We start from the raw sequence: 27,667 nt of genomic DNA on the forward strand, positions 1-27,667 counted from the left end.
TCTTCTGAATTATTAAGTAAAATAAAAAATAAATAAGTGGTAGACAAACAGATGTGAAAGAAGTTTGAATGTGTGTTGCTTGACATTCTTCGTAGACGAGGGCCGCAAGCTATGTTTCTGAGATGCGCCCATGTGGTGAATTAAATCTTTACTTCATGAGGGTACGGAGAGCCTATGATGGCCCATGTCCCTTCTGGATGCAGATAAGTAGGCTACCAGATGCCCAGACGTACCAGCTGCCACATAGACAGGGGATGATCTGGCTTCCAGAGATCTTTCCTTCTCCGTTGTAGAGCAAACAAGGACATTAGTGATGTCAATAAACAGATTATCAAAACAATAGGTTGTAGTAAATAACAATCAACACTTTTCATGGAGACATCGTCGTAGGACAAACAAAGGTGTCACTCATTAGGCTAATTATGGTTCTGATCTCAAACGTTCTGGTACAGAACTGTACATAAGAGTAAACATACTTGTTAATTATATTAGATGTACACATCATGTGTACTTTGGAAGGGGTGGAGGAGGAACTGTCCTTACAAAGGCTCTTAACACATTTACAATTATATTTATTGCTTTGAACAAAATTCTGACCTTACTGAATGCTGTTTTGATCATTTTTAAACTAGCGTTAGCCAAAGTGATTTCTAATGGATACGTGACATGGTTGTAGAGTGGTTGGACACTTCTTGACATAGAATACAAAAATAAATAAATACAACTCTATACAAAATACCTGATTTTAGAACTATTTTGCTTTTAATTAACTACCGGCAAATATTGAAGGTGAAAGGAAGTGGGAACTCTTGGAAGGTTAAATTCTTGGCTGTGATGGAAAGGAAACTGAATGTTGACCTGAAACAACACAAGCAACTTGTACATAATTCCTTCAAAGGCTATATCTTGGTGGATATTGATTGAAAAGAAACCTGCACAAAACAAAATATGTCACCGGAGGAGAACTGCTGGAGAACAGTGGCCCGGCCTGTCAGACCTAATTTATTATTCTCCAATATTTAGGAAGGCTTTTTCTCAGTGATGAACAACCCAGACCATCTCCCTCTCTGTTGGGAATTCAGGGCTCTTCCCTCAGGCCGTGGGTACACAGGCTGCTAATGGCATGTTAGGCTACCTGCGGTTCATCTCTGATAAACATCCACCTGCAAGGTACATAAGCATATTTTATACAGGTTATACAAAAGCATGGCCATTGTATGTTATATATCCACACAAGCAAACTCCACAAACACTCACTCACTCACACACACACACACACACACACACACACACACACACACACACACACACACACACACACACAAAAGCAGAAACACACGTGCACACAAACACAGATCACACAAAAGCATTAACGCACTTGCACACACAAACGAAAGCAGAAACACACACACACACACACACACACACACACACACACACACAAATGCAGAAACACACACACACACACATGCAGAAACACACATGCATACACACATATGTGGAAAAAGCACAGTGTAACCTTTATGAAATATTAAATACTAGGAGAACTGTTAACCACAGGAAGTGTCAGTATGGTTTCTGACCAGTACACGTGTGTGTGGTACGCGCGTGCGGCATGCTTGTGTATATGCTTTTTTATATTGGCTCCTAACTGCATACAATTGATAACAATAGCAACAAGGAGATTAAAACAAATAGTTGTTGATTCATTAAATACAGATACATCATAGACACAGCACAGCAGCCACACTCAAGTAGAATTTTAATGAAATATATAAATTAATATAATACATGTATATAGTATTATTTGCTGATGCCTACACCAGGTGCTAATCACTTCACCATTACAATCCGCATAACACTGCTATTACTAATTTGGGCGTCACTGTGCTTGACAGTGGGAGAGATAGTAGGCTAATTGTTCTTATGTTATACTTCCCTCTGGTGGTAGAAATCAGTTTTAGAGTTCATAACCAAACGTATTTAATGGCGTGATAGCAGATATTCTAATGTGACCAAAATTGGTGAAATATTGCTTTCAAATATTTAAAGAGGAACAAACTAGACCCCGTTATAGCTGCTGCTTTGTAACCGATAAACAAAGGCCCTGTTTCAAAGCTTGGCTCTGCCAGAGAACTTCAAACGTTTTGAAGCTTGTGAACGGATAGTGTATCTGTCATTCGATAAATTCCCATGGGAAAATTAAAACAGCTGGCCAAAAGATGTGCCAAACACCACTGAGGAGCTCCTCAGTGTCTGCCAAAAACCAGGCAGACGATTACCATTACTTTGTAATAGCTCAGATTAAACCAGAATATTGAGAACATTGTATTTGGATGAGAACACAAACCAGGGCTTTCAATGATTATAATAATATTCTAGACCTCTTTTGTCGACAAAACAAATTTAAATGTAAATTCTATTTGGTTATAAGTTATACGTTTCTGTGTTTTCTCTATTGTTGGTTCATTGTGGGGGGTTTGATAAAGGAATGATAAACAACATGAACTTAATTCCGATTAAAATGATATATGCAATAGATCATGGAGGATTCTCCAGAACTCTCCATAACAAACCTGATGTTGAAACACTTTGAATAGCGGCTGTGTTGCCTGAGAACTGAGGACGTGTCAGTGAGACATCTGGAGAGAATTACAGTACAATCAAAGACCCGCGCCAATACTGTACTGGAAAGCGTTTCCTTTTCAAACAGTGACTCTCTGTCTCTGTCGCAAGTGAACTCTCTTCATTTCCTATTCTCGGTGCTCCAAACGAAATAGACACAACATCGTCCAACATTGTAAAGTTTGCATGACACGTGTGTATGGCAGAGAGAGGGAGGGAGAGAGAGAGGGAGAGAGAGGGAGGGAGGGAGGGAGGGAGAGAGGGAGAGAGAGAGAGGGGGAGGAGAGAGAGAGAGAGAGAGAGAGAGAGAGGGAGAGGAGAGAGAGAGAGAGAGAGAGAGAGAGAGAGAGAGAGAGAGAGAGAGAGAGAGAGAGAGAGAGAGAGATATTGGGAGGGACCGCCGATAAGGTTCATTAAGATCTGGATCCAAAACAGAAAAACACAGAACATTCTGCAACGCCTACCATTACAAAACTTTAATGGTAGGCATTGCACCAGAGACTGCTCTGAGCTGCGTAGAGTTTGACAAGCTGCGGACACAGGGAGTACAACCTTTTCCACTCTGGAAGGATCACTTGGAAACACACTGCAGTGCCAGGGATATCAGCCAGTCACACAGCTGTAGTTTCAGAGCCATCAAGGATGTCCTTCGGCCTGGTTGTTCCCATCATCCTGCTGGCTCTGACCTGGTCGGAGTCGGTGAGGGGACAGAGTTCTCCCCAGGAATCCTTCATGGTCCAGTACTTTGAGAGGAGGATGACACACTTGGAGGTAGGTAACACTAGTGGCTACTACACACAACTCCTTCAGGTAACATTCAGTTTTCGCAGAATTCCTGTGAAGTGACTAAATTTATTTTTAACTTCTAGAGGCAAAGTCAAGAGAGCAAACTGGTCAAAGCCTATTCTCTGAGTGTAAAGCTTCCCACTTGAGCGTTGCCTCAGTTTGTTTACATTTTTGTTAAACACACGCCATCTGTTTTAGGTGGCTTTAGTCTTGCCATTGTAACCACTTTTATTTTTTTACTTACATCTCTGTGGTACAGTTTGGGAAGCTCTTCTTGTGTTTTTCGTCATCCATTTCAGGAACGTCTGAATCAATGTGAGGCGAACGCAGCATCCATGACCCAGAGGTTCTACGACCTCACCTCAGAATTCAGGGGTCAACTTTCCGCTCTCACTGCTGTGAAGTACGCACCACTTAAGAGCTCGATGTATATGAAGGACATGGCAAGAGACTGGCTAATATACCAGAGACAGAAATAAATGACTTATGAACTTCTTCAAGTGTTTTTGAAATGCGGCAATGACTATGCAAAACAAGAAAGCAACATTTCTGACATATGAGTCCCATTGTCCAGAGAAGCTAATCACATAAAACAAAAAAACATAAATAAGACAAAATGAAACATTTCAATCAGTTCAACCCACATCAACTGAAAGAGAAATCCCGCACATGAACGTCTTCTTCAGGTCAGAGGTGCGGACCCAGTTGGAGAGCATGTCATCGCGGGTGGACCGTGTGGAAGGGGAGCTGGAGTACCTGGAGAACAAGATCCCCGCTCCGCAGAACATCGAGATAGAGGAGACCCTGCTCGAGCAGCAGGTGATGGACGCAGAGCTGGAGCAGCTCAAGAAGAAGGCCAAACTCAAACTGAACAATGGTATAGGATGTGTGTGCATGGGTCCGTGCATGCCTGCAAGCACGTGTGTGTGTGTGTGTGTGTGTGTGTGTGTGTGTGTGTGTGTGTGTGTGTGTGTGTGTGTGTGTGTGTGTGTGTGTGTGTGTGTGTGTGTGTGTGTGTGTGTGTGTGTGTGTGTGTGTGTGTGTGGTTGTGTGCGTGTGTGTTTTTGTGTGTATGAGTGTGTGTTTTTGTGGAGTGTTTATATTTGCATTGTGTTTAAGTGGAGCCAGTGGAGTCGGTTCAGATAGACAGTGTACAAAGACAGATGAAAGGGGAATAACAACAAGGCAAACAATCAAATTAACAATGGTGTGGTTGACTGCTTCAAGTGCGAAGGAATAACTTCAGGATTTTTTTACTCTATTTTCCTTTCATTTTGGGTCTAAGTGGCTAATGCAGACAATTTTGGAATTTGGTCCAGTGTTGAGCGAAGGCAATTCAGCCATTACAGTGGTGAAACAGTCTGCAATGCCTGGCTGCAATGTAACCCTGAGGGCTAAAAGCAGCCATTCATTTCTGACTCTTAAAGTGCTTATTCTTTGGCACTGATTCAGATTGTTATTAAAAGTGCCATTGGCTGAAGTGCTCCTGCTCAATACCGCTCTCGCAAAAATGATGGAAAAGTGGAGTGGATGGAAAAATCCTGAATTGATCCTTTAATTTAATCTTTTCTGTTAACTGGTGATCACATCAGTAAAAAAATGCGCTGGTTCACTTGTTTTTCTGCAGTCATGGTTCATTACACTTCAAATAGGAACGGATATCCTCTATTGCTTTTGTCTGCGGCCCCAGATTGCAACACTGCCTTGAGTGCAGTCAAGTCCCTGAAGATTGTGAAGAAGGTGGGAGACACCCATGGATCCTGGTTCAAGGACCCTACCCCAGGTTCCTCCAAGGTCACTCCTTTAAAACTATATTGTAGATTGCGAGAATGGTTTTTTTACACTTTATATTTATTATGTACTGTTTCAATTTCAAGTTAAGCTCACTAAGGAAATTACTCTATTTGCTTTATTACATATCAAGGATGTGGGGTCATTGCAATCATAGCTTAATTTAATAAAAGATTGTGACACTTTTATTCAACAACTTAAAATAAGTACATTTGTCAGAAGAAAGAGTCAACAACAATATATCGCTGTTGGTACAATAAAGATGTTCATAGAAACAAGTGCATAGCACAATCGCTCGGTTAACCAATTATACAACAAAGATATCTAGGATAAGATGCTACACAATGCTAATTACTATTTTTAAGTGCCAGGACGTACAAAATACAATACAATACTTAATAGAGATTTGTTTGGTTCAACCCCTGTTTGACATGGCGGGTCTGAACCCAAACGGGTTCTCCCAGGTGTACTTCCTCAGCGGTCTGAGAAACGACACCGTCCTGGAGTACGTGTCGGTGAAGAGCTTCACCGAGGGCAGCACCAGCCCTAAGGTGGTGAAGCTGCCCTCCCATTGGCAGGGGACCGGTCATGTGGTCTACAAAGGATTCCTGTACTACCACAAGGCAGACACCCCAAATCAGATAGTGAAGGTGAGTGACATATAAGCCTGAACCCCATGAATGCCCCCCACGGTAACCCCCCTTCATTTTGTAACGTGTGTTGGTGTTTCCACGTCTGACCAGGTGCGCTTGCCCAATGGCACGCATGCAGACACTATGCTGCTACCAGGGGCCGGCCGTCTACCGGCCTACAGTCTGAACCCCAACACCTACCTGGACATGGCCGTGGATGAGCTGGGCCTCTGGATCATCCACGCAGACCCAGAGTACGCTGGGAACCTGGTCGTCACTAAGCTGGACCCAGGTACACACTCTGTTACAGCCAGAAGTGTAGAGGACTGTTTGTGTGTCTGTGTGTGTTTTTGTGTCTGCCTGTACATGTGTATGTGTGTCTGTGAGTGTGTAACTATTTGAGAGAAAATGACTGAGAAACAGACAGATAGAGAGCGAATGTATAAACGAGAGGGATGAGAAAGTGAGAGCGAGAGAGAAAGAGGGGGAGGGAGTTAGAGCAATAGTTAGAGCAAGCTAGAGATTTATAATAACGAGAGAGAGAGAGAGAGAGAGAGAGAGAGAGAGAGAGAGAGAGAGAGAGAGAGAGAGAGAGAGAGAGAGAGAGAGAGAGAGAGAGAGAGAGAGAGAGAGAGAGAGAGAGAGAGAGAGAGAGAGAGAGAGAGAGAGAGAGAGAGAGAGAGAGGATGAATGGGTGACCTCATGACCCTTTCCTTTCCTTCTGCTCCTGTGTGTCTGTGCTCAGACAGCCTGGCGCTGGAGCACACCTGGGACACGTTGTGCCGGAGCCAGGGGGCTGAGGGGGCCTTCCTGATCTGCGGGACCCTCTATGTGGTGTACAACACGCGGTATGGCGGGCGCTCCAGCGTCCAGTGCCTGTACGACATCCACGACACCATCCACAGGTGGGTTCCAGTGGTGATCCAGCTCTGTTTCGTCTGAATCCATTTCTATTTTTATTGTATTTATTCACAAAGCGTTTTGACAGAAGCTAAAAATGGATAACAGCAAAACAACTCTACCTCCATCTTTTCTTCATCAAACTTTTTCAGCTATGAATAAAACACCAACAAAAGATTGACTATCATAGAGGATCACGCTTTGAGATGAGAATTGTTTGAGGAACACTATATCTGGAGTTATTTTCCACAGATTTGTCCATCCTGTTTCCGAGTCCATGCAGATGTGCTGTACACAGATTGAAAAAATGCTAGAGATGCTTGGGCTATTGAATAAAAGGCCAGTCTGGCCTCCCAAAAGTTGAAAATGTTAACAATAGGATGAAAACTGTTGATATTTAACTTCCATCAGGGTAGTATTTCTATGTGGTTTCAAAGTCCTGAATTTGGCTTGCACACGTACAGACACACACACACACACACACACACACACACACACACACACACACACACACACACACACACACACACACACACACACACACACAGATCCTTCTAGGTTTAGGGGGTGTAGGATTAGGGATACCATGTAAACAAACACATACATTTTTATCCATATATTGCAGCACATCTGTCATAGCTATACACACTCTATGCGGTACATAATGTTTCTAAATAAACATCATTGTTTAAATATGAATGTGATAATAAATGAATAAATATCCTTCAAGAAGCCACACATTGAGATGTTGAGTCAATCATTTGTGTTGCAGTGAGGAGAGTCCTGTGCTGTTCTTCCCCAAGCGCTACACCAGCCACACCAGTCTCTACTACCACCCTCAAGATAAGCAGCTGTATGCCTGGGATGACGGCTACCAGACCATATACAAGGTCGAAACACAGAGGAAGGAGGACCAAGTCTCGTTTGGCACCGAATAATCTCATTGATATGTGTGCTACGCATATCAATTCTGTGTATTACTACTTCTAACATTGATTAAGAACAACATGTTATTGCACTCAAGAATAGTTCAAGGCAATTCAAGAATTGCCTTGAACTATGTCTATGTAGAAGACACCAATAGGCGTACTTATTCTCCACTCTGCTGGCATATTTTGTTACCTACACCTCAATAAAGTTCTTTATCGCTTTCGGATGTCATTTTATATCTTTCATGTCTATTTAATTTTGATAGGTTATGTGTTTTTTGTTTTGAATTCATGAGAATAACATTTGACCATCCGCGAAACATTCGTAATAATCATTATAAACGCTGACCTAGCCATAGCTGATTCTCTCATTCATGCTGGTGGTGACCAATCCCTGCGGTCACATCCCTAGCGGTGACAGATGTGTCGGTCAATCCCGCCCATTTTCGGTTGACTATGACGTCAGGAAGGAGGCGCGGCATGTTTGAATGTTGACAGCAGTAGCTCGCGTGGACACAAAAGTAGCGACCAAGCGTTTATCCGTTTAGCAATTGTCCATACATTCATACTTGAAAGTGGCCGATTTAACTCTACAATGAGGAGGAGAAGCAGCACTAACGGCAGCAGGAGAAGCTCTATTACGAAACAACGAAGTGATAATCGAAGTTTTGACGAATTCGGTTTTGCCCTAACTAAAAGAAAGGACCAAAAGCTCTATCATCGATGTCACGATTACAGGTGCGGGATTAGGGTCCATTCTGCTCTGTTTTTATAACTTTCTCTTCATACTTCATAATTGGTTTAGTGGCTAACAGCAGTGGTTTAGTGATTTCCTTTCAATTGCAGCTATCGTTAATAGACTAACAGTTTCAAACAAATACATAAAAGGCCATCACATCAGTCTTCATTCGCTGGCCGAAGTCACTGGGAAATGGAAAATAAACCGTCTCTTAAAATTGACCAAACAAAAACATTGCATCCACTTTATTTATAGTCTATGTATAATTTCTGATGATTAAATATTTCGTTTCGTCATCTGCTCTGCTCTCTAATATATTAATCGACTAACGTTACTAGTTGTGGGAAAAAAATACTTCAGGGGTCAATTATTTGCATACAATCAGTGTGTTGTGTCTGCATATATTGTATAATGTTTGATTGTCTTCATTCTTGGGGTGCTGCTTTTCAGGAAACTAGGACGTTCTGTTACAATATGGTTGGTTTTGTTTGGGATTTCAATTTGGCGTGGTCTTTTCTCAGATACCCCCAGATGAGCCCAGCGAGGGTCAAGGAACTGTGTGAGCTCCTTAGCTACTGGAAGTGCGGCAGCTTCATCTGCAGAAGTCAGGTGAGGGGCTGACTATTTAAAGACTCACTTAGTCATTTAACCTTTTTACTTGACCCAAAAGGTAAGTAAATGTCAAGTGAACTCGCATCCTTTAAATTACATCATTTAAATTACATCATTGTGTGATGTAATTTATTTTAGAGTTTATTTTAAATATCTGTCTGTTGTGTTTTAAATAAGCTGTTCCTGTGCATGTGTTCCAGATAGAACGCTATATCAGGATGGGTATTCCTCCTAGTTTACGAGGTCGGGTGTGGAAGTGTCTGCTCGGCATTGACAGCCAGAGAGAAACCAGTGACTTTAACTACCAGGTACTTTTTCGTCAAAAAAACATTTTTGCGTTTAGCACAATGGACAAATATACATTTTGTTGTATATTGTTTGTTGCTTACTTATATCAAGAGTGTGTGTGTTATGAATATCAACTGCATTCTACTTCAAATGTATCTTCAACAGTGTCAGTAATGTATCTTAAAGGCACCCAGTGCAACTTTCGAGGCTTAAAAATAAACATTCAATTTCTAGTCTTTTTTACACGTAGTAAGTTTCAATAACTCCATACCATTACATACCGACATTCAAGCAGCAAAGATGAGACGTCGTTGTGTGGTGAGAACTGATAGAAAATCGATAACAACAACAATGCCGCCATTTTCTTTATTTTTTGTAACCTACAATAAATAAAGCAGGCTTCCAGTCAATGGAAAAATGGCTTCTCCCCACCGGCGATTGTTGTTGTTTACGATTTTCTATCAGTTCTCACCACACAGCGACGTCTCATCTTTGCTCCTTGAATGTCGATATGTAATGGTATGGAGTTATTGAAACTTACTACGTGTAAAAAAGACTAGAAATTGAATGTTTATTTTTCATTGAATGTTTACATAAAGTTGCACTGGGTGCCTTTAATATATTCAGTGTGATTTCAATTCGAAAAATGTGTAAATTATATAAATTTATTTTGTGAGACACCAACCAAATCTTTTACGCATCACAACAATAAAACATCCTTCCGACAGAGCTGCTTGTCAGAGGTGCGGGGTCCCCTGGTGGATCTGGGGGTCAGTGAGTATGGTATCCTCTCTGCTATAGCTACGCTGAGCGACACCCAGAATGACCTCGGATCAACCGATCAGCCGCTTTCCAGTGGCCTGGACCCAGGTTACTCCAGGGATGACGTCACGCTATTTCGACAGATCGCTCTTGACCTGCGTGAGTAGAGGGATGCTGTTACATGGGATGCTGTCTGTCTGTCTGTCTGTCTGTCTGTCTGTCTGTCTGTCTGTCTGTCTGTCTGTCTGTCTGTCTGTCTGTCTGTCTGTCTGTCTGTCTGCGCTTGTTGTCAATATGTTTGTGTTTGCATGGTTTCAAGGATGAAAGGAGGGGTACGACTCGAGGCAGATGCGCAAACAATGAAGTAGCAATATGTCCAATTTCAATCCTACACTATGAGTCACAGCACATTCAATAGTATCTGAAATTGTGATGATTCCCCAGAGCGTTCGTTCCCGTCCCACCGCTCCCTGATGGGGGACAGTCCTGAGGCCATCGAGGGTCAGGCCAAACTCTTCAGGGTCCTCATCGCCTATGCCAAGTACAACCCAAAGATTGGATACAGCCAAGGTGGAAAGGCAGATTGGTTTATCCATATTTTATTTAATCTATGAGTGGGTATTTATACACAGAAGTTTGTATGCGTAATTTGCGTAAATCTCATTAAATCTCAGTAAATCACAGCTCTTGTTAAACTGCAGTATAAACTTTGACCACTTGAGGCCAGCAGAGGGCTATAATCGAATCAGAAACAATGGGGATTATCATGAGCCATTGCACGGAGTTCAGCGAACCAAATTCACTATTTTCTTCCAATATAAATCTGGGTAGGGGGGGTTTGCTGTAACCATACTTCCACACCTTCCATTGTTGACGTTATACAAAATGTGTCACTGAGCATCTGCGTGTGTGTTGTATTTCCCCTCCAGGGATGTCCTACCTAGCTGCAGTGCTGCTGATGCAGTTGGGAGAGGAAGAAGCCTTCTGGGCCCTGGTGGTTCTGCTGGATAAGCCCAAATACCTGGCCCAGCTGTTTGACCTCAACCTCACCGAGTAAGGCTGGCCTTAAGCGCCATTGCCGAAACAACAGCAGACAGAATTAGACATGCCTGATGGTAGAACGCACGATGAGCTCAAAAGTCAACATTATAAATAGCCACTGGTTATTTGTTGTTTTGCATGCAATTAAGGTAATTTGTGTATTGGATATGGTACTATAAAATGTGATTGGCTGCTGCCCAAGACTAATACCGACCATCTTGTATTTTGTCCAATAAGGGTCCAGCATCAAGTGAAGGTGATTCATTATTTCCTGAAGCATAGGAAGCCACAGCTTTCGCAGCACTTGGTAAGTAGTATTCCAGGTGGCTACATGTAGGACCAGCTTTGTTAATTGGTCAAATGTATGTATTCATAAGCTAAAGATATCCACTGTGCGTTTGTTAAAGGGTTTATCTGGGATGGGCATTAAGTCAAACAATTTAGGGATGGCATCCTTTTAATAGACCAGTCAACAAAGCAGTCACTCCAACTTTTAATCTGTGTATCCTGGTGTGAAAGTAATTAATAATGAGGAATTTCAGGTAGCTCTATGTAAGGGGGACTTCACAGGCCTTTGAGTGCTCTTCTGACCCAGTTATAACCAAGTGACGAGAAGTTCATCCACCCTAGGGGCCTCTGTGGCATCCATCATCAGATGGGCCCCGTTTCTGATGTCATCTACTCTATTACTCGCATAGAAACAACCCCTACCTTTCTACCCAGCCACCCAACAATTGAGTCTTCAGTGTGGTTCCACTGGAAAACACACACACACACACACATAGTCATACACGCAAATGCACGTGGACTTGTACACCACACACTCACTCTATTCACACACTCATCTCTACTCACTCATCTCCCATCATTTGTGCTGCTTGAATGTGTTGAACGGGGTAGGGCCTCACAACAAGACAGCAATCGGCCTTTTCCAACTCATATACACCCACACTCAAATAGGCAAAACCTATGTAGAGACATTTGTAGAACCTATGGTTGCTGGCTATATTATGGTATTGCATTTTAATTTTAATGAAGCTATTATATTAAATATTTCGGAGGACTTATGATTGATGCAAAAGGGACATATCTTTCAAAGCAATGGATTGGCTTAATCTCCATGTTGTTGTTACGATGCATTGACTTCTACTAATAACGATGACAAACACATTGTTTGAATATAGTGATTGTTCACAGGTCGCTCCTGCTAAATGATTCCTAGTTGGATGTATAATAATTGGGATGGGCAAATAAACCAAAGCCCATGCAACCGAACAATGTCTCTCTGAATGCCTCCTCTACTCTGTGATCCAGGAGTCCATGGGTGTGTCCTCTGTGCACTTCATCATGCCCTGGCTGCTGACCCTCTTTACCTCTCTGCCCTGCTGGGACTCTGTGCTTGCTGTATGGGACCTCATCATGCTCAACGGTAGACCAACACGTCTCAATACAGAGCCTATAGCCTTGTGTTTAATGTAATGTGATGCCCAAAGCACATGGCTGTGTCTAGACGGCTATAATTGTTCAGAATGTACACGTCCAAAATGTATTGCGAAGCAAGGAGAAAAAATACAACCCGCTACATTTGAGCTCTGTTCAAACAATATGGTTCTATTTCTTCTTCGGGTCGGTTGACATATAAGGAGTGATGTTCATGGTCTGTGGGCTTTGGGCCATAGCATCCATCTTGTGGGAAAGCAGCATGTAAATCCCTTTTTGTGTCCGTGTGTCCGTGTGTCCAGGTGTGTGTGTGGTGTTTCAGACCTCTCTGGCCATCATGGAGCTCCTGGAGCCTCTTCTGCTGGTTCTGAATGACGAGACCACGGTGCTGCCACTGCTCCTCAGAGTCCCTGTCAACATGTGGGTAACGCATATTGACTCTATTGAAAGGAATTTGGCCATTATTTAAATCATGCAACACTTTGAATAACTAATAGTGTAGCGTTAGACACTTGTTTTTGTTTACGTTGTTTTTGTGTGTGTACACAAAAACTAATCCTTTTTGGGAATGTGCATCCCACTTCCTTGGACAACAAGTCAAACGTTTTTGTCGTTCCTTCAATAGAACTCCAGGCAGCTCATGAATATCAATCGTCTCATCAGCCTTCCCAGACGAGACATGTTTGGGACATCAAGCCTTTTCCCAGAAGTCTCATTGTATTGCTGTGGTTGTGATTTGCTTCTCGTCCATGTTTGGATTAAGCATCCTTTTATGCTAAGCTGGTGTTTCCTCCGTGGCGGCTCCCATTGAGCAGGCAGTCGGACCCCCCACTGTCCTACCACCCCTCAATGTGTTGAATATAAACGTCACATGCCCCCGGACATGTTTGGTTGTCATGGAGCTGTTGTTATGGCAACCCCAAGGGGTCACCGGGTTTGTGCGTACGGCAAGTGCGTCCGTGACGGCCCGGTCATCGTTGCTTATTAAAGTCCCCTTTATCATATTTGTTTTAACTTCTAATCTCCTTCCAAGTGCTTTACACACATACGGTGTGGAGTAGATGGAGTAGGTAGAGTAGGTGTAGTAGATACATCATCGACTGCAGATGGAGTAGGTGGCCCCTCAAGTTTGTGTGCCTTGGTCAGGTGCTTGGCCGCTTGACTCCTTTGCGACATTGTGATAAAAAACGTCATGTTCAATAGACACGTAAGGCCCCAGTTAGAGCTTTGGGTTGAGAAGGACAAACCTTGTTTGGCGTAGTCATAAATGGTAATCAAATGAGAAACAAATCAAATTCTACCTCTCTACTAGACCAGATCTTGAGATTATGCTCCCTTATCCTTTATACCTGCACTTTGTCACGCGTCAGTTTGTCCAAACAATGTTCTTGACTTTATGTCCACAGATTAAATGGTTTTAAAAGAAGATTCCTGAGTTGATTCAGGTGTGGGTGGATGGGTTTGAGTTCATTGTTCCAGTTAAGACTTGGTAATAGAAGAGCTAAAATCTCAAAGAATTGTGGGAAGGAGCTTCAGCCTTTTATGAGGAGACGAGATGCAGACAGCTTCCGTCAGCGTGGTTTCAGGAAGATTAGAACATTAACAAATCGCCTGACCTTAAAGAGTAGGGCACTTCTTGGAACAACTGAATCATGCACCTTGTAAAGGCACTTTCCACGCTTAATCTAAGTTAATGCAGTTGTGAACCCTGTGATGAGACGGACTGTTGTCTTGCTTTGCTTGTTGGTGCGGCAAAGCCATCACCCATGTGGGCGGTTGCCAAGGAGCTGCTATCTGAGCTCCTTCACATCCTGGCCGCCTGGCCTTGGCACTGCTACCACGACCTGGTCATGAGTCAACGTGGCTAAGTGGTTTCCCAGCCTTTTGGGCCTGATCACTTTACAGTGGGAAGATTCTGCTGAGGGAGGCCCAAACCCAAAGGGAAGGCAACAAGGCAACAAGGTTGGGTTGTACGTTGTTGGGTCAGCGGGTGCATTGCCAGAGGTCTTGAGGTGAAGGAGTAAATACTTTCCCCCGTCTCTTTGAACGTCTTTGCTCGTGGTGTGAGTTGGTGAAGTCTTTCCTGTTCTGATTAATAATTGGTTAAGATGGCTTATTCATCCAGCCCTTTATTTTTTATCAAGCTGTCAATCAGCTGTCATCTACATGCCTACAACAATAACCCCAACCCTCTGACTACGAACTACAACCAAAGAAAGAAAGATTCTCCCCCCTCCTCTATGGGAAACCTATTTAAAAGATATGTAACGAACGTGACTATCTCTATCTATATACATTCCCCCTCATCTCCGATCAATCACATACATTCCACACATAGTACACAAAACTACTACACGTATGCTCGTATAGCTCAATGCTAGATCGCCGTTGGCCTGTTTTTTGTTTGTGAATAGACGACACAGAATTAGCAGCGCAAACAGTTTGCGTAAAATGCGTCTGGAACATTTCTGCAGTGGAATGACAGAATCTCTTGTAAAGGACCAAACAAAATGGTCCTCAGGCAATACATGCATAGCAGCACAACTCCCATGCACTGATCTCCCCTTGTCATAGTCTTTTACATCTTAGCCCCCCCCCCCCCTCCACCATCGCCTGGCCTTCTTCATCTATTCATCCCCACTGACACTGTTATTCTGCTGGGTTTGACACAGCATTTGTTTACTCTGAACTGACACAGTCAGCTTCTCTTCTTGCTGTCCTTTTGTTTTGTTATAAACAAAACTACCAGGGCAGAATTGTATGGATGCCGAGCGTCGTGGTTTTATTGATCTGAACAATTCAATCTCACACACTCCTGTTGTTTACAACAAAAAATGATGCAGTTGCTTCTGTGGCTCCCTACTTTCCTGCCTCAGACTGCTTATACAATGGACTCAGAAATGTCATTTCATGTCCTAAACGGAAGCGGATCCATCCTGAAGGGTTCCGGACATCCCTTCCTCTTTCCCCAAGTCCCTGCTGTGTGATGGCTCCCTCTCTTTTCTCTGGCTCTCCATGTGCTCGATCACCCGCCGGGAACATCCATCTCAATTTCCGTGGGATGCAGTTTGTCACAATCCACTAGACGGAACGGCTCAAGCGTGTAAGCTATCCTCGTTACACATCATGGATTTTAATCATCATCTGTTCCTCCCCTGCTCGTCTGCAGTCGGCACACCCATGCCTCCCCATATTCCAACTTTCCCAACGAACCCAAAGTGTAAACTCAAGCGCAGCACTCCCTTCTCCAACCCTCACTTGTGATTGGTGATGTTTCCTTCTGTCTCTCTCTCTCTGCGTTTCCTTGCTCATCTTCGGTGTCTCTCTGTCTTGCTCCCGCCCGGCAGTGCCCAGTACTCCGTTTTGGTGCCAGCCCTATGGAGCACGGAGGTCCAAGACTGGGAAATAAAGTGCATGAGCAGCCTGGTGCTGGACGACACACTGCACGGACCTACTGCTGGTACGTGTATGCACGCACGCTCACACACAGCCTCCCAATCACTCACACACACACACACACACACACACACACACACACACACACACACACACACACACACACACACACACACACACACACACACACACACACACACACACACACACACACACACACACACACGCACACGCGTTCGTACTCAGTGAACACAGTGGGTACTCGTTGTACAGAGGGGGTACGGGCTGAGGGCGACAATGGAGCCGGCTCGGCATCAGACACCGGTAACTCAAGTCCTACCTCAAGCACTTAACCCGGTAGTTTCCATCACACTGGGCCTGGTTGTTGTTAATTTGTTGTTGAGCCCACCCCCCCCCCCCTCCTGCCACTGGGCCTGGACCTCCGGGAGGACGACATGGCGTCTTCGTCTCCAGGCTTCCTAGACAAAGGAGGAGCACAGTCAGCCCCTGTCTCGCTCCTTGTTCCCTCATTCGGGCCCTGCTTGCTGGCACACATGCTTGGCCAACAGTGCTGCCCACTTCTTCGATTACAGGCCCATCGGTTCAGCTTTCACAAAAGGGGCCCCTTTTTTTTTTTTGCACCTTATTTATTAGATGAGTATCTCTTCGCATTTTTAAATTTCTTGTCTGCATATTTCTTGTCTTAAGTTGTCAAAGGTCATCGCAGTAGACAAATCAGTGCCGTATTGTCCCGCGATTTGAAATGGAACACTGCCATACTTTTGAGGTTTGTGTTCAACTCCCTGTACAACATCCATAAATAGATCAAATATGCTTATTTTTAAAGAGTCGGTCGTGGTTCATCTTTAAAAGATCAGGTGTGTGTGTGTGTGTGTGTGTGTGTGTGTGTGTGTGTGTGTGTGTGTGTGTGTGTGTGTGTGTGTGTGTGTGTGTGTGTGTGTGTGTGTGTGTGTGTGTGTGTGTGTGTGTGTGTGTGTTATACAGATTCCCAGGCCACAAAGATGAGTCACAGGGCTGTTGATATTTGTATTCATTTATGTAAATGTGTGCATGCATCTGTGCATATGGGGCCCCAGTGAAGGGATAGAGATGACAGCCAAGAGTCAGTTGCTCTTTCGACGAGAAGGACATTTTGTAGATTTAGTCCTGGAGACTTAAACACCGACCAGTGTGTGGTGTTAAATCAATTGCACTGGCATTGTGTGTGTGGGTGTATGCATGTGTGCGCATGTGTGCCAGTCAGGATGACTCATCCATATTTCCAGGTCTGTCAGACAGTCTAGCCCCCGGCTCGGCAGGTAGAGAGAAAAGAGCTGATTCACTCCAATGACCCCCATCACACTGTCTCTTTCTTGCTTGCTCTCCAAACCCCCCTCTTCTCTCTCTCGTCTTCTACCCCCCCCCCCCCCCCCCCCCTCACTCTCTCTGTGTCTGTCTGCTCTCTCTGTCTGGCTTTATATTTTTCACTCTCTCTTTCTGCTCTCTCTGTCTGGCTTTATATTTCTCACTCTCTCTTTCTGCTCTCTCTGTCTGGCTTTATATTTCTCACTCTCTATTTCTGCTCTCTCTTTGGCTTTACATTTCTCACTCTCTTTCTGCTCTCTCTTTCTGGCTTTATATTTCTCACTCTCTTTCTGCTCTCTCTGAGGCTTTTTTTTGTGTTCTCGCTGTGTCTTCTCTGTCCCCCATAACTTCTCTGTCTCTCTGGCGTTCCCTGTCTCAAAGGCCTCTCCGTCTCTCAGGCTTTCTCTGTCTCTCAGGCTTTCTCTGTCTCTCAGGCTTTCTCTGTCTCTCAGGCTTTCTCTGTCTCTCAGGCTTTCTCTGTGTCTCAGGCTTTCTCTGTCTCTCAGGCTTTCTCTGTCTCTCAGGCTTTCTCTGTCTCTCAGGCCTTCTCTGTCTCTCAGGCCTTCTCTGCTCCCCAGACCTTCCCCTGCTCTATCTTTCTTGAACGTCATTCAACACATCCCAAAAAAGCTTCAATGTTAAAATAGCCATGAGTGGCTTTCTCAATAATTCTTGGTCGGCACCTGCTGCTAGTACATTAGAGCTGTCGTCTAAGATGCAATGTTGCTTGAGTAGCTTGTGATTAACACGGCAGTCCCCAACGTTTGGAGAGCAAACACAATCAATCATAATTTAAGCTCCGTCAGGATTTCCTTCGGTCCATTTGTTGCCAGAACAAAGTCTTAATGTCACCTCTGCTTTGCAATTAAAAGCCTGTTTTGGAATAATAAAAAAAACAGGTGAATAATTTAACTTGAGCAGATGGTCGAGATAATTCCTGAAGGACTACTTTAATCAAAGTAAAATAACAAACCCTCAATATTTTTTCATTATAAAAAGTGTTATTAATTGCATTTATTACAATATTCACTTTGATTACAATATTAAAGAGCCAGTGAACTCAAAGCACTTTATTTTTGTTTTAAATGTGGTCATTTTTCTTATATGATCGTCAACATAGCAATTTATGCCATTTTATCACTGTAAAACAAGTCCCCAATTTCGAGAAAAAAGGGGTTAAATCCCATGTTTTTTTCTTCCCAAAACGCTATGTGAATGTTTAGCTCTGCTGAACACACAGGTGGCATTATTTTCATGACGTTGGACACATGACGTCTCTTCCTGTCTCTATTCTTCCCCTTGATTGTCAGACCGCCTTTTCCGAGGTAGTCTGACGTCACAACCAAGGGGCATGGCTGTCGTGGTTTGTGTGGACCTGTGGAGCTCTGTCTAGGCAGCCGTTTATTTTATGTCCACGTCCGAGTGAGGGTTATGCTTCCCAGACCCCTATAGTATAACGGTATGGTGGGCGGAGGTATCATAAAGTTGGCGTTGGTCGTAACCATTGGGACAACACGCCCCCCTATTTCCTAGAACTTAGTGATTGAATTCCATCTGAAACAGTGGGCTCACTGGCTCTTTAATATTACATTGTCTTCTTCCATTTTATGCTGGCTGCTTTAAATAGATAAAAAAAAAATTTAAATGTTTTGCTCCATGTACACCTTGCTCACGGCAAAATGTGGTCTTCCTGAACTTAACCAACTCAAATCAGCCAGAATAATATTTTCTAAGAGCAAGAAGGAATGGCACCAAGGAAATCCTGGCTGTGTTCCAGTTGAGTAAGTGGGTGTTTTGGGGCAGGGGAGCAGGTGTATACTTAATCCGGTTTAGGTATGGGTTCTCGCATCTACTGGTTCAGACTGCTGCTTCCTCCAACTGTTAGAGAGACCTTGTGGTCTCTCTAAAGCCTCTTCTATCTTTATTTTTCTAGTCTTGCTCTACAGCCCTCTACCTGTATTCCTCTAGTCTCTCTCTATAGCTATCTTCCCTTATTCATCTAGTCTCTCTATAGCTATCCTCCCTTATTCCTCTTGTCTCTCTTCCTTTCATCTTTTCAGTCTTCTTTCACCTTACCTTTCTCACCTTCCTCTCCGTTACATTTTATCAATTTGACCCCTACTTTAATTAAGCTACCTGTCTCTTCCTCTGAGCTGTAGCTCTGCCCCTGTTTAACGGCCACTTCTTTTCTTTGAAATATGCCCTGGCCTCAATTTTCGTGTGTTTTCACCAACCCCCTCCTGCTCCCCCCGGCCACCCACCCACCCACCCACCCACCCACCCACCCACCCACCCTACCTTTGGCCTTCTGTGTCTTTGTTCTTCTCCATGTCCTTGCTCCCTATGTCTCACCCCCCTCCCCCAGCCTTTCTTCTCCCTTCTTCTGTTCCCTGGCCACTGGTAGCAGATGCCGGTGTCCTGTTCCTCCTCAGCGGGCCTCTTTGGTACCGGGTTGTGTTGTCTTGCTGGCTGCCAGGACCCAGTGAAGTGACTCAGCATACAGCCGGCTCCATGTCCCTGTGCAACCTCTTGTGTGATGCATTACTGTCTGCTGTGCTTGCATAGCAGTGGTCTTTTTGTACCTGTAATTTCAGCACTGCAGAATGTATTTCCTCTCCACAATTGTTTCTCTTTTTTATCATTCCAAGAGTTTCTCTCTCTCTGTCTCCCTCTCTCCATGCCTTTCTCTCCTTTTATCACTGCCTTATATACAGCATTATTGACCTCAGCCCATCTGTCGTCTGGTTGTTTTGCTTGGCTGCACAGGGTGTGTGTTTGTGTGTGTGTGTTTGATTGAAGAAATATATGTGAAGAAGGCATCCTCATATTCAAACCTTTTGTTTAAATAAGGTCATCCTTAACATTAGCAAGCCAGGTGCAGAGCAAGCTTGGTGACATTTTTGCCCTATTCCCTTTTTAGGAAACGCTGTTTGTTTGCACTTCCAGCAATCAGTGTTGGTTGTTAATCCATTTAGAGATTTCCCTGAGGGAGGGTTCGGGTTTAAAGGTGAAGTGGATGAGAAGGTCTTTTTGCAAGGTCAGGTTAAAATGTAAGATGATTGTTTCAGGATAGAGTCAGGATAGGCCAGGACCTATGGGCAACACACACGTACAAACACCCACCTACAAAGATTGACACGGTGTCTGTGATTGTAGGCTCAGAACAAGTCTGTGTCCCCTAGAGACAAAGAGACATTTATTTTACTTTTCTGTCCAGACAAGATATTGGCGTTCCTCTCAATCCCTCCACCATTACCCCAGTACTTGACTCCAGTGTTCAGTTTGGCGAGTGTATAGGTCACTGATGAAGTCACTGATGTCCTCGGCAGTTTCCAGTTTCACAACATTCAGCCTGATCCTATCCGCTTCAGCAAGGGCTTCGGGATCCGTTTGATGGGAGTACATAGTTACAGATATTAAATCGGAGGATATAGACGGAGTAAAAAAGGAAAATGCTGATAATATTCAACCATGTATACTCTGGAAAGAATCAGTTGGAGATGACACTCTGTCGAAGAGCATATATGAATGATGTTAAGCTTCTTGTTCTGATGTAGATAATCAGTATGCATGTTTACTAGTGAGTCACCTTTATGACGTTATGTTTGCTGCACATTTCCAATGCTGCTTATCTCATGCGATACAAAGCTGTATTTCCTTATCTTATCAACAAGCAGGACGGTATGCTGGTATGGGGCAGACGATAACACCAATCAGGGTAGCAAAGGGATTTATTTCCTTTGCTTTTTAGTTCAGAGATTAGTTATACCCTGCATCATACAGGATGCAGAGCTGGTGGACGTATGTCATGTTTCTTCTAGTCGTTGTGCTCCGAGGGCCACAGCAGAGGCCAAAGAGAGTCTCTTATTCCGAGAGGAATGTCACCTTTCTAACCTGGATAAGCCGTGCTAGCCTTCAGCACTTAGCCCGCTTATGACCCCTTGCTTTCTAGTAAGATTTTGTCTCCGGAGGGCCCTGCCTCCCACCCGTGCTTCCACCCATTAAGTCTCCTGGCCTGAGTGGTCTTCCACCTGGCTAAGTGTATTCTCTGAGTACCAGGGTGTCCTTCTGCCCTCGTCTGAAACTAGGAATACAAATCCTCCTGAGAGGGTCATGTGGTCCGTGTAACTCGAACAAGTTGTCCTTTCCTTTAAGAAAGCCGGAGAAAGTGAACTGACTATTTTTAACACCTTTTTAAAAATAGGCCGCAAGAGTCTCTGTGCAGATATCCTCCGATTTTATATTTTCTCTGAGTGAAACAAAGATATTCTTCTAGGGAATGCTTGACTTCCTGAGGGACTAAGCCTGGTCACAGTGTGGGTCTTATGGTCTGCTTTCCACCCATGGTACAAGCTAAACTTTCGGTTCATCTCCCTTGAGTAAAAGGGGTTCTGGAACTTGTATGTGCAGTATCCATTTATAGTAGAACAAAAAATGGATGGCCCACATTTGAGCAAACTACAAAATGGGCTTGATGGTTAATTCTACCTTGTCTCGTTTAACATACGAAAATAACGAAAGTGGAGGAATACAAAATGAGGTTGCAATCCAGGATTCAATTCACTGCTGCTTTACTCCGAGCACCACGAGCCACCACTGTAACAGTGGATCTCGGAGAGCCATCTGGGGAGATCAACAGTGTGGCTTGCCATTAGGCAGCCGGTAAACATGAATTTCTGTTCGCAGCCAGTGCCTAATTAGTCAAATTTACTAGTGAACTGAATTAATGAGTTATTATTTTATATTCAATGTGTAGTCGCTGAGATAATAGTTTGCAGATACAAATAGAGATGTTTCATTGGTGATACTCATTTCAAGAGCTGCGAGATTTAAAATCGATGTAAATCCTCCATTTAGAGTTAGGACGTCCGATTTTGGTTCATGAAAATAAGAAATACCGGTAATAAAAAATAGTTTGTCCTAAGGATTAGTTAGTTTGCAATAGAAAGAAAAGAGTTCCTCCGATCTACCAAGATTTTCTTTCGTTGATTAAAGCCCTACTGCCCAGTTTTCTCAAAATATTGCCAGCAAACGGAACAGTTCCACAAGGTTCCAGTTTGTTGTCGTTAATATACATATATTATTATATGTAGCTCTACAACCTCTGTAGCAAGCTTTGACCAAACAAGGAAGGAATGCAACTATACAGTTTATCTCCATAAAGTAATTATATACACTTGCTCATTGTTTGACAGGGTGATGGCAGAGAAAGAACCTTGTTATGCTGTGTTTTGTCATCAGTATCAATGACAGGGAAATTATTATAAAATATTTAAAGAGCTGAAATTAGAGGGCCCAGGATCCATTTTTAGATTGTACGTCACTAGTTTTGACAGGGCTAATCACAGTGCTTAGTCAAGAAGTGTTTATGTTGAGGTCCTTTCTTCTTTGCTGAACATTTCCTTTTGGAACTTGGCTCCTTTTTTCTTTTTTCCTGATCAACCCCCTCCTTAAGGCTTACTGCTCATAGACCAGAATCCCTGTTGGACCTTTGCCCCCTCTGGGGCTGAACTTTGACCTTGCAGTATGCCTTCAGGCCCATTAAGTTGCAGGTGTTGAATAAACGGGCTATGGTAGGGTTCAAACATCATAGGCCATCACCAGGAATCGATCGGCCAACTCGACCGGGTTCCGTCACACTATTCTCCTACTCCTCTCCTACTCTGTCTTTCTTCTTCTCTGTTTTCTCCTTTCCTCCTGCCACTACTTCCCTCTACATGTATTCCCACCTGCTTCCTCACGACCATCCATACTTATACCAATACTCCTTGTTGCCTTCCTTCCTTCCTTCCTTCCTTCCTTCCTTCCTTCCTTCCTTCCTTCCTTCCTTCCTTCCTTCCTTCCTTCCTTCCAATCCCCCTTGTTCTCCCTCCATCCTCCTTCTTCCCTTGCCCTTCCATTGTCCCTAGAAGGTCATCGTGTATATGTGGGTTCTAACTGTAAAAGTTATATTGTTTGTCTGGTTAAGTTTTCATTCATTCATTAATATCAGAATGTGGCCTATGTTCTTTGCAAAATCTGTGTCTTAAAGTCCTAGACAACACAAACATACCCATGTAATGCAGCCATACGACGGTAAGGAGGCTGCTGCCAAGGACCTGATTAATGAGACCCAATGCAGGGGATTAGGTTTGGATCCTAAGCTATTATGATTGTGCTGCTAAGTTTGGGCCTTCCTGAACACCGGAGGGGTGGGTGGGTGGGTGGGTGTGTGTGTGTGTGTGTGTGTGTGTGTGTGTGTGTGTGTGTGTGTGTGTGTGTGTGTGTGTGTGTGTGTGTGTGTGTGTGTGTGTGTGTGTGTGTGTGTGTGTGTGTGTGTGTGTGATGACAGGATAATGAATCGTTACAATCTTTGATGTAATCAGCATGGTGAAGATCAGATAATTATGCTGATTGCACTCATCTCACTTGTCAGTCTGCCCCATAACTTGTGTGGCCCACAACGTTCTCTGCTCACAATATCGCTCAAGGTTACCCAGGATTCATGAAACCTTTCCTTCACCCCTGGCCTTACTCTGGATCCCAGTGGAATCTACCATGCCCACTGTTCATGGTTTACTATACAGCCAAAAAAGAAACACTTCTGTTTTGGTTTTTTAGTGGCTGTTATTCCTTTTTCCATTTGTTCCCACACATAGGCCTGGTATGGAGTTTCCTGTAGCTCAAGGAAAACATGCTTCTGGCTACGCTAGGAACGGTTGCTAGGTGAAGCTCACTACTGAACAGTGTTGCTTCCCATCTACAGTTGACTCAACAAGTTCCATTGTGAAATCCTTTCACTGTGTTCACTTGTTTGTTAGTGTTGGTGTCCTTGTGCGTCATTGTGTAAATGTGAGGGGCGAAAAGGGGCCTTGCGCCTCTGTGTGTGTACATGCCCTTTGACCCTATCAAATGGCAGTGCAGTGCTCCCGTTTGCTTAGTTTCTTCTTTAACCTCTTATCTTCTTTCCTCCTACTGTTGACTCCTCACCTCCCATAGCATCTCAGAGGCCTGGGTGAACTCCCTAGCACGCAGACAGACAGCCAGACAGACAGAGAGAGTCACACACACAAACACAGAGACAGACAGAGTCACACTTAAAGAGGTTATACTTGCTCCTTTTCCGGCCCATCTCCCACTTTGTTTTTGAGTTTCCTGACTGCACAAAGCAGTGGGGGTCCACGCTGGCACCCACTCTGTGTATCGTCGTCAGCATTCATGGTGTTTCGGAACGAGTCCCAACCTCAGTGTCAGCCCTGCTGTAGCCTGTATCTCTGGGTGTTTTTCTAGCACACGTGAACATGTGTGTCGGCAGGTGATAAGAAGAGCAGAAATATCCTCCTGTAGTAAGGCCGCAATACAGCCTTCAATGGGAAGAATAAGACTAAGTGAGCTCTTTCTCAGTTCGTTCAGTGCTGGGGAACTTTTGTGTTTTTGACTTGCATGCAAGGTTATTCAGCATTGTAGTAACCCCTAGTCAAGCTGTCCACCTTCAAAGTTAGATAAGTCTTTGAAGCAGGAGCATCTTTGATGTCGGAGAGACTGATAAGATCGCTGCACGTCCACAGCCTCAGCTTGTCTGAGTGTGTATTTGTCTCTGTGTGTGTGTGTGTGTGTGTGTGTGTGTGTGTGTGTGTGTGTGTGTGTGTGTGTGTGTGTGTGTGTGTGTGTGTGTGTGTGTGTGTGTGTGTGTGTGTGCTATGTTTGTGTATGTATGGCAGGGTTTGTTTAACCTTGGTTTCTCAGATTAAGGGTATAGCTTGTAAGAATCGTGAAAATTGAACAGGATTCGACTCAAAACAAAACACAGGTGAACTCAAAAGGCGTTAAGATTCAGATTAAGCAATTTGCTGCAACATATTATGCTAGCATACTGTTAAAAAGTCAGTACATTACCAAAGTGTCATTTTGCCAGAAAGGTAATGAGGTCAAGCCCATATATTCTTACTCTGTAGGCAAAAAACTCAAACTCCGAGCATAAATGCCTAGTTTGAATGGTTATCATAATCAAATTAATAATACATATTAAAGGGTTTCTGTACTAATAGTCTCCAAAGGGATATGCGTTGCATGTGTGAGCATGTGTGAGCGGTTCTACACAGAAAGTCACCAAGCAGCCCAGCAAATCTGTAGTACCGCTGATTAGGTGCCCACGTTATCTCCCCATACAAACGCACGTCTTGCCTCTCTCTACACACTCCAACGATGATTATTCACTCACCCCGCCCCTCTCTTTTCCTGCCTTTCTCTCTTCTGGCACTCTTTCCTCTCCTTCCTCTTTGCCTCACTCTCTCCCTCTCACTGTGGCCTATCTCTCTGCCCTCTGCCCGGGCTGTGTCATGGAAACAGCCGAGCGGTCCCTTTGTGTTGTTAGACCGTACGCTAATCACCAGGAAGGATGTAGGGACCGCAACGTAGGGCTGCCAGGTTCATACAGTGGGCAGAAAGCAAAACAAGGAGGGAGCCAGAGTCTCCTTGTACACGATCGCCTGCTGCCGGGCAGGGAGACGGAGACTCAATCAAAAGGTTACAGCGTTTGATATCAATACGCTCGTCTTATATAAACATTTCTAAATCAATGATCCCAGGCAAACATTTTTTAATTCAGAGGCTGTCCAGAAGAATTGTATTCTTCTCCACACACACACACACACACACACACACACACACACACACACACACACACACACACACACACACACACACACACACACACACACACACACACACACACACACCTTTTAAGACCTGTGTTAACCAGGCTCAGCGTTTTAGCATTGAGAGCATAGCACATTCAGTCTTTTCATTCTTTTAGAACATAATCTCTCAGCACTTTAGAGCTGCTGTCGAGCTCAGTGTCTGCGATCTGGCCGCGGGGCCGCTGGTTCTGCTGAGAGCAGCCTTGTACAGCAGCTGATGCGGCTTCTCTCTTACAGGTGTTCCCCTGCCCCGACCCACCCTCTACCCCAAAAGCACAGCGCTGGGTGCTTCAAACGCACAAAAACACAACCTTGAAAACTCTGTCATCGGCATTAATACCTGGACAATGAGGAATCAGCAGAGCACAGTGTCATCTGAAACGCCAGTGTGTGCGGGCGGGCGTGCGTGCCACACGCAGTTCACCTTCTGTACAACACAAGCGCTGTCATTCAGACCATCTCATTATGTCCCTGAGTCATAGAGGCACCCCTGCATGAGCTCAGTGCTGCCGGGTCCGTGGGTGGGTGGGTGGGTGGGTGGGTGGGTGTGTGTGTGTTCTGACAGCCAACAGGAGGTCTCTGCATAATGACAGGGTGAAGTTTAAATCTCTGACACAAACCAGACACTGACCTTCACTACCTGTCTCTTAAGGCGAAAAAGGCCACAAGCTTGTTTCTGTCCATACGTCTGTCTGGTCTGAGCAACACCTGCTAAAGAATCGTTCCCTTCTCCATCTTAGTGCAATCCAAGTAACAAACCTGTCTCGTGCTTTTCTTTTTAAAGATGGTGGAATAGAATGTCTGTCTTAAAGTTAACTTGTACTTTCCATCTCTGTCTCTTGGTATGAGACACGGGCTCAGAAAGGGTTTACTTCACACCTGCTTGTACACATGTGGTGTCTATTGTTCTGAGGCTTGGCTAAATTTAGCTTTAAACCTCAGCCCCCAAATTAAAGTGTCACACTTGCACTGCATGTGTGTTTGTTTGTTTGGGGTGCTAAGTGTTTGTCATTATGGCATTAGTCGTGTAGGGTAAACATCTATTTTGGAGTCCTGTGTTGATGCTCTTAGGATCACACATTTGTTTTGGCTAACAGCTGTCAGTTGCCAGGCATTGTGAGCTATCTCTGTAAGACTCTACTTTTTTTAAATTATTATTGAAGTAGTGTGATGATCCAGTTTTTATAGCTGTAGCTATTTTAATTCTGTCAGGTTTTGACTGCAAAAGCTCAAAAAGCTGGCACAGTTGAGCTGGATTTAATAGAAAGTCAAGCTATCATTATAAGAAATTGCACACATCATGTAGTTTACCCTGAATAGGCGGTCTGTTTACAGAGTGTATTCACTGTTTAATGTTCAGAGTCTTCTTATCTGTAAAAAACATATCCCCAAAATATGTGTTCTACTACACCGAAATGCATGCAGCGTTGAATCTTTACATGTAGCTCCATGGCTTTCTGCCATGCTTTTCAGGTCATAAAAACACTGACTCATACACGCACATACACAGGCCCTCTTATTACATGCTTTACTCACGCAGATACCAGGCCTCTGAGCTCACCTGCGATGACACATCCACTGGTGTCTTCCTGCTGTGTCTGAACATCTTGAAAACATTAGTATTTTGTACTGTGCCTTTTGTTGATGTCCTGCGCTCTGTTGGTTCTCTATACGGGAAAGCTT

At 44.0% G+C, this 27,667-nt stretch overlaps 2 protein-coding genes across 2 annotated transcripts in view; both read left to right on the forward strand.

Moving 5' to 3' along the window:
• The first annotated feature begins 3,018 nt into the window (after positions 1-3,018).
• olfml1 (olfactomedin-like 1) lies at positions 3,019-7,886 on the forward strand. Its single transcript, XM_056599633.1, has 8 exons — positions 3,019-3,396; positions 3,711-3,814; positions 4,098-4,288; positions 5,102-5,205; positions 5,667-5,852; positions 5,946-6,126; positions 6,580-6,739; positions 7,507-7,886. Exons 1-8 carry the CDS (start codon positions 3,268-3,270, stop codon positions 7,670-7,672), a joined length of 1,221 nt encoding a protein of 406 aa, XP_056455608.1. The 5' UTR covers positions 3,019-3,267; the 3' UTR covers positions 7,673-7,886.
• A 58-nt stretch (positions 7,887-7,944) lies between these two features.
• The window catches only part of si:ch211-266k8.4 (TBC1 domain family member 10A), a 39,727-nt gene continuing 20,004 nt past the window's right edge, over positions 7,945-27,667 (forward strand). Inside the window, exons 1-10 of the mRNA XM_056599576.1 lie at positions 7,945-8,401; positions 8,924-9,011; positions 9,215-9,322; positions 10,031-10,223; positions 10,509-10,634; positions 10,994-11,117; positions 11,343-11,412; positions 12,420-12,534; positions 12,848-12,965; positions 15,893-16,005. Of these exons, the coding sequence (XP_056455551.1) occupies positions 8,259-8,401; positions 8,924-9,011; positions 9,215-9,322; positions 10,031-10,223; positions 10,509-10,634; positions 10,994-11,117; positions 11,343-11,412; positions 12,420-12,534; positions 12,848-12,965; positions 15,893-16,005 (1,198 nt within the window). The 5' untranslated portion in view covers positions 7,945-8,258. The remainder of the gene's footprint in view (positions 8,402-8,923; positions 9,012-9,214; positions 9,323-10,030; positions 10,224-10,508; positions 10,635-10,993; positions 11,118-11,342; positions 11,413-12,419; positions 12,535-12,847; positions 12,966-15,892; positions 16,006-27,667) is intronic.

This window comes from Gadus chalcogrammus, chromosome 9 (assembly GCF_026213295.1).
Source record: "Gadus chalcogrammus isolate NIFS_2021 chromosome 9, NIFS_Gcha_1.0, whole genome shotgun sequence".
In the NCBI taxonomy this organism is placed as follows: Eukaryota; Metazoa; Chordata; class Actinopteri; order Gadiformes; family Gadidae; genus Gadus; species Gadus chalcogrammus.

Coding starts and splice junctions, on each gene's coding strand:
- olfml1 (XM_056599633.1), top strand. CDS start 3,268: ATGTCCTTCGGCCTGGTTGTTCCCATCATCCTGCTGGCTCTGACCTGG. Junction 3,397..3,710: donor GGAGGATGACACACTTGGAG/GTAGGTAACACT, acceptor CATCCATTTCAG/GAACGTCTGAATCAATGTGA. Junction 3,815..4,097: donor TCCGCTCTCACTGCTGTGAA/GTACGCACCACT, acceptor CGTCTTCTTCAG/GTCAGAGGTGCGGACCCAGT.